Genomic DNA, 7,383 nt, shown 5'->3' with positions numbered 1-7,383 from the left:
CCAGTCTGCCCAGCAGACGGTTCTCGTGGCGTCTCGATCCCGGACCGAGACTTGCGCAGCGTTCTTCGCATGCGCCGTCTTTTTGTTGTGCGGAGCTCGGCTCCGCACAGTGGTTCTTCTGGTCCAGGCCCGGCCGTGGACAGTTGTTCGCAAGCGGACCCTGTCCGTGGGTGCGCGGTATCAAGCCCAGCTTGACCGCATTTTCCTTCGTGCAGCCCGGCTGCACGGTAATGTGTCCCTTCGCCGGCAGACCCTGTCTGCGGGCGCGCGATATCAAGCCCGGCTGCACGACAGCATGCAAATTGCGTCAGTGCGGTACGTTTGCAACCGTCCGCACTGTTTGCAGCGTCAACTCCCGGAGTTGACACGCCTTCGTCACCTCGACGCCATTCATTGGCGGAGCTCCTCTTGACCGAGGGTGCGTCGGCTCCCGGAGCCGACGCGTCGTCGTCGACCTGACCGCTTTGGGTCAGGGACTGTCCCTTACACGCTTGAACGTGGGTGTTGGTTCCCGGAACCAACACATCTTTTTCTTCCGACGTCGGCAGCATTGCCGACGTGGGTCTCACTTGTGTGCGCCCTCGCGCACTTCTTGGGCATTCCGGGACAGCAGCATTAAGCGCTGTCTCGACTGGTGAGCCGCGCGCACCTGCTGGTGCGTGCGCTGCGGTAACAGGGCCATCTCTCTCTGTTCCGCTGTCGCGGCCGAAGGGCACGAGCGTGCGCTTCTTCCAGTCTATTACCGCCCATTACCACGTCGAACATATCGTCCAGGTCCAGGACGATAAAGTGTTCGACAAACACTCGTTGTTTGTACGAGAAGCGCACGTTCACGACGCGCTTCTCGGTCTTCACGATGGCACCTGTTGCCAGTCGTACTTCCAGAAGACTTCGAGGTACCTTTACCTCCTCGAAGTCAAGTCTCGGCAGGCTTCGTAGTCGAACAAAGTTGTTCGACGGGCCTGAATCTACCAAAGCTCGAAGAGAGTCACTCGCACTCTTCGAGTAGACCTTCAAGATGACTAGGTCCGGCCTGTCATCTTGTTTCTTGCAGTGAGAGCTGGTCTCACTGGGGGCTGCAGTCCTCAGTGTCGCGTGCCCGATGTCGGCACGCGCGACTGCATTACCAGTAGGGCGCCCCGCGCCTACTGGCTGTTCGCGTTTTTTGTTGGTCCGCGGCGATGCCTAGCATCGCCACGACGGCCACCTCCAGGGGGCATGGGAGCTGTGCACTCCCGTGCAAAGTGACCGATCCTTCCGCAACGGAAGCATCGCACGTTACCTCCCTGCTGCTGGTAACCAGCAGTTGTTGCGTTCGAGAGGTCCATTGGCTCCGGACCTCCCGTCCTCGCTACCGGGCGCGGTTGCGGCCTCGGTACGTTTACATGGAGTTTAGCCTGCCGCAGGCTAAACTCTTCTTGCATGGCAAGAGTGATTGCAGCTTCGAGAGTACTCGGGTACTCTCGGAAGAGATAGGTCTTCACGGGCCCATCTCTGAGTCCTTTCATGAACGTGACGACCTTGGTCGCCTCGTCTATCGGGTTGGTCACGATATTCGAGCCCAAGTACCGCGCACGCCGCGCGTAAGCATGGACGTCATGCTTACCCTGCTGCAGGTCGAGGAATTCCGCCCTCGACCGGAACTCGTTTTGCGGGGGCTCAAACGCTTGTCCGAGCTCCTCTTTGAACACTTCGTACGTGCTGAAGCACGTAGGATCGGAGAGTCGGCGCCCATACGCCCAACTCCTTGCGCGTCCGCCAAGGCATGACATGGCGAACGCGACCTTTGACAGCGGGTCGACGATGCGTCGAGCCGCTATGGCTGTGTCGAGCTCGACAAGCCATCGGAGGAGAGGCTCGCCCTCTCTTCCCACGTAATTGCTTACGCTCAACTTTAATGGTTGAGCACGCGGTGTCGTCCCTGACGACGCCGTCACTGAGGAAGCAGCGTCACGCTGCTCCTTCATGATGAATCCCAGAGCAACACCATGTTGCTCCGTCGGCGATAGCGTACGCAGCATTGTAGCTATCGCCGCTTCTCCAATGACTGTTGACAGTCGTTGGAGGGCCTCCCACTCTGGGTCCGACAGGTGGGGGCAGTCAGCGCGTGCAACATGCGTTGCAGGCGTGTTGGAGCTCTCCATGGGCACCTCCGTGCTCATGTGGTTCTCGGCTCCGCGTTCGTACGCCGCGTACGAACGTCAAGCAGTCGGTCGTTGGACGGACTACAAAGTGCTACCAGGTGTAGTGGGTCTAACTTGACTCACTACTTTAGCTTACACGTTGCGCAACGTGTATGAGGAAGCGTAAGTACTTAGTAATTACTTAGGTTAATTATATTTGAATACACAAATATAAGTTAAGTAAGATAGGATTCCAAGTGACTTAGATCAGGTAAAATGAGAACTGTATTGTTTGTAAATTGATCTTCCTCTAAAAGCTGCTAAAACTGTTTATCATCTATGAAAGGGGTTGGCAGCGGCTGGCTGTCAGAGCCCCGCTAATATGCATGTCTCTGATTGGTGAGAAGATGCTGCTTTCTACCAATAGGATCTTTGGGTATGTGTGGACCACTCACTGTGGTGGTCCACTTCAATGTATCCATCGGTGTGTCTTACACCAATGTGAGGAAGTATCCAAAACGTTTAACAGATAACCTATCTGTTAAATTCACAAGTGGCTTGCAGCCACTTGTACGTGTAACCCCGTTACAGTTTAAGTCACACCAATGGATACATTGAAGTGGGCCATCACAATGAGTGGTCCACACCTACCCAAAAGATCCTATTGGTTGAAAGCAGCATCTTTCTACCAATCAGAGACATGCATATTGGCGGGGCTCTGACAGCCAGCCGCTGTCAACCCCTTTCATAGATGATAAACAGTTTGAGCAGATTTAGGAGGAAGATCAATTTACGAACAATACAGTTCTCATTTTACCTAATCTAAGTCACTTGGAGTCTTTAATTGATTTATATTATACTTGTGTACTCAAGTTTAATAAACTCATGTTATTACTAAGTACTTACGCTTCCTCATACACGTGGCGCGACGTGTAAGCAAAAGTAGTGAGTCAAGTTAGACCCACTACATCTCCGGTGTTCTTCGGTTGTCTTTTCGGAAAATGTTTGACTGTGTTTATGTTGCGTAAGCGCAACTATAAGAGGGGGTGATGTAATGGGCCCAGTTACATAAGTAGGTAGGTTGAATTTACATAAGTAGGTGAGTCAGCACACGCTAGCCGTGTGCTGATACGGCATCGTCTGATTGGTTGAAATAGGGGGAGCCAGACCCCATTTCACCCAATTAGGTGCTGACCTGTATTTGAGTGGTTCACAAGAGACCAGGGACAGTCGCCCTGGCTCTAAAATAGAACAGAGTTGATTTTCACCAAGACTGACTACTTGGTCTTCTTAATTCCGAGTCTGAACCTAAGCTTCCTCACGCTACGTGTAAGCTAGTGACAGGCACACACCTGGCCCGTTACAGAAGCTGCCGAGTGAAAGTGCTATTAGAGAGCATAATGGTACAGTTAAATAAAGAAGTCGTCCGATGTTGCTCTTTAGCAACTCGTAAAACGCTACGACTGCTGAAGATCCCACGACTCTTGAAAAGTTTACGACTCGTCAATCCTACGACTCGTAACAAACAAACAAAGTCGTACAAGACTGCAGATCGTAAAAAAGGAAAAGTCATAAAAAATGATCGTAAATTTCATGAAAATAGAACTGTTGTGCTTCTAAATCTGGTGTGTTATATTTTATTTTATTTTCTACTTACCCAACTGCACATGCAGTACCCTAGTTACGTTTTGACAAACTGGAGTGACCTACTTCGCCAATTTACTACCATTTAGAAAAATAAATTAGTCCTCCATTTATAAGATGGATTAGCGCCTTTTGTCTCTGATTTAGAAAATCACAATCTAGCGTGACAGAATAGCACCTACAAAAGTACGTCTAGGGTAGAATTAGAAACAAATGCGTACAAATCCTTAATTATACCTCTCAGAAATGATACACCGTACAATCTCATCACTATACCGGTATCTACTGATACCGGGAACGTTCGATTCAGAACCTACCTTTACAAACGAATATCACACGAAGGAACTTTCCGCACTACTCACTAACTTATATATCGGCGGAAGTATGCAAAACGGTTTCTGCAGGATGCAGAAGGATCTTTGGCGCGTATTGTTTCCGCCTGTTTGGCAGACTCGCCGAGTTAATTTCGGGAATGGGTTATTCCCGGCGTAATTTCGAGCGCCTGATCGCTTTTTCTCGGAGTCATGAGACTTGATATCCGAAAAGAAGCGTTCCAGACTTTATTTTCGGGTTCTAAACGTGTTCCAGACTTATTTTGGGGCTCGTCGGCGCTACTTTCGGTCCCGAAACTAGCGAGCCCACTGCACAACCGACAGAGCGAGTTGCTGCCACTACCAGCTTACTACCTTGGTGTCTGCCACAGCAGGCGTATTTTTTGCGCGGCGCACGCAGCAACGCCAGAAAAGAACGCGCGGTTCTGCTCGCGTGCGTCGCTTTCGCCGCCCAGTCCAAAGCGCGCGACCTGTAGACGAACGCGGCAAAGACCGTGTGATGTTCACACATCCGAGGGAACGCGAATCGGACGCTCGTTTGCAAAAACACGGTCAAAAGCACGCCCCCTACCTGGCGAGCCACTCGCAAATCTTCCCCGCGCCGCGCAAGGCTCCATCTAAACGTCTCAACGCCTCCCGATCTGACCACGATGGCTCCGGCCCGCGCCCTCCGCTCGCACTCGTACTCGAACCTGGACGAGGTGACGTTCACGCACCTGCACTGGGTCGTGGCGCTGGACTTCGACGCGCAGCAGCTCCGGGGCTACGCCGAGTACACGTTCCACCACGCGGGCTCGGGCGCCGCCCCCGCCGTCGTGGTGCTGGACACGCACCACCTGCACGTGTCCAAGGCCTACGCGGACGGCAAGGAGACGCCCTTCGCGCTGGCCGAGCAGGAGCACGCGGCGTTCGGGCGCGCGCTCGTGGTGGACGTGCCCAGCCACGCCACCAAGGTGCGCGTGGACTACAGCACGTCCGCCGCCTCCAGCGGCCTGCAGTGGCTCCGCAAGGAGCTCACGGCCGGCAAGACGCACCCGTACCTGTTCACGCAGTGCCAGGCCATCCACGCGCGCACGCTCGTGCCGTGCCCGGACACGCCCGCCTGCAAGTTCTCGTACTCGGCCACGCTCACGGTGCCCGACTGGTGCACGTGCCTCATGAGCGCCATCGCCGAGCCGCAGGGCCGCAAGAACCACAACAGCGTGGACGGCACGTACCAGCTCTCGTTCCGGCAGGAGGTGCCCATCCCGTCCTACCTGCTGGCCGTCGTGGCCGGCAGGCTCGAGAGCGTGGAGCTGGGCCCGCGCAGCCGCGTGTGGGCCGAGCCCTCCGTGGTCGCCAAGGCCGCGCACGAGTTCGCGCAGACCGAGGACTTCCTCCGACACGCCGAGGAGATCACGGCCCAGGAGTACGTGTGGAAGCGCTACGACCTCGTGTGTCTGCCCCCGTCCTTCCCGTACGGAGGCATGGAGAACCCGTGCTTGACGTTCGTGACCCCGACGCTGCTGGCCGGAGACCGCTCGCTCGCGGACGTCGTGGCGCACGAGATCTCGCACTCGTGGACGGGCAACCTCGTCACGAACCGCTCGTGGACCGACTTCTGGCTCAACGAGGGCTGGACCATGTGGCTCGAGCGCAAGATCCAGACGCGCATCGCGCAGGACCCCAAGGCCTACGACCTCAAGGCCGCCATGGGCCTGCGGGACCTCGTCGAGTCGGTGGAGGCGTTCGGACGCGACCACCCGTACACGGCGCTGGTGCCCAACACGGACGGCATCGACCCGGACGAGGTCTTCTCGTCCATCCCGTACGAGAAGGGCTTCAACTTCCTGCACTACCTGTCGACGGTTGTCGGTGGCCACGAAGTGTTCGACAAGTTCGCGCAGGCCTACATCCAGGAGTTCAAGTTCAAGACCGTCACCTCGGACGAGTTCCGTGCCTTCTTCGAAAAGTACTTCGAGGACAAGCAGGAGGCGCTGCGCAAGATCGACTGGGAGGCCTGGTACCACTCGCCGGGCATGCCCCCTGTTGCGAACAAGTTCGACACGACGCTGACGAGCCAAGCGACGAAGCTGGGCGAGCAGATCACGGCCAGCAGCAACCCGGAGACGTGGACGAGCGTCAGCAAGAACGTGCTGAAGAAGTGGCCGGCGAGTCTGTGGATTCTGCTGCTGGATACGCTGTTGTTGAAGCAGGAACAGGCGAATTTCACCCCCGCGCATCTGGACGCCATCGACGCCTTCACGCACCGCCACCTCACGACCACGCACAATGCGGAGTTGCGTTTCCGCTGGTACACGCTGTCGCTTCGCTCGGGTGACCTGCGTGTACTTGACAAGACCGTGGAGATGCTTAAGGAGCAGGGCCGCATGAAGTTTGTGCGTCCGCTTTTCCGTGATCTGTGCACGGCTCTGGGTCCTGCTCAGGCCGAGGCGATCTTCGCGGATTGCAAGAACTTGTACCACCCGATTGCTGCGAAGATGATCCAGCGAGACATCGACAACAGCATCGCCAAGGCCAAGGGCAAGAAGGTGAAGTTTGCATCACCCACCGCCCCAAGTGCTCTGGCACAGTGGCTCGGGGTATCTGACGAGGTTGTTGGTTATGCAGCTGTGGCGGCTGCGGTCGCTACTGTGGCCCTCGTTGTGGTGTCTCGCCGGCGGTAAGCGAAGGTCGGGGTAAGACATCGGAGTTTGTTAAGAGTTAAGGACAGTGTAGCTAGACGGTCTAGCGCATTGTTCGCGTGAAGAAATACCTTTTGGAGTTCTACCGCCACGCCACTATTCAGTGCACACGCATGCTGTGTTTGCAGAACGGGAGGGTACACTCAACATTCGAAACCACACCGGCTAACATGGATCCAAGTGAATCCCTTGCTATTTCCTCCACTCTGCAGGTTCGATTGCGATTGAACCATGTAACTGACAGTTCACTTAAGCCTCCACTCCTGGTTCTTGTCTCGGGTCCCGGGAGATACTTGCCGTCACGATGCCTCGCAAATCAGTAACCCCAGGAAGCGATCCGACCTGGTGAAAAAATGAATCACAAGCAGCTCGATGCTCGCGTGTTGCTACCTTTTGTCGCCCTGTGGTTTCACCAATTGGGAGGATAAGATGGGACGAAACCCGGGCTGTTTCCCAGTGGGTTTATTGTAACGGGGATGCCGTTTTGTGAAATCCAGTAGTGGCGTAGTCGCGACCTACAATTATAGTCAGCAGCGAGCGAGGTTAACTGGGATTCCCAGACCTACACAGCCTAATTCGACATCGACAGAAAGTAGGAGA

General features: G+C 55.3%; 1 protein-coding gene across 1 annotated transcript; it reads left to right on the top strand.

Annotated features, from left to right (window-relative positions):
* Positions 1-4,749: 4,749 nt before the first annotated feature.
* On the top strand, positions 4,750-6,765 carry IUM83_12951 (leukotriene A-4 hydrolase/aminopeptidase; the record flags this gene model as incomplete). The annotated part of the gene is made up of 1 exon (XM_067937599.1): positions 4,750-6,765. One exon carries the CDS (start codon positions 4,750-4,752, stop codon positions 6,763-6,765), a length of 2,016 nt encoding a protein of 671 aa, XP_067788143.1.
* Positions 6,766-7,383: the final 618 nt, after the last annotated feature.

This window comes from Phytophthora cinnamomi (genome assembly GCF_018691715.1).
Source record: "Phytophthora cinnamomi strain GKB4 chromosome Unknown Contig55, whole genome shotgun sequence".
NCBI lineage: Eukaryota > Oomycota > Peronosporomycetes > Peronosporales > Peronosporaceae > Phytophthora > Phytophthora cinnamomi.
The sequence above is the reverse complement of the archived record's forward strand: the minus strand, read 5'-3'. Positions and strand labels throughout refer to the sequence as shown.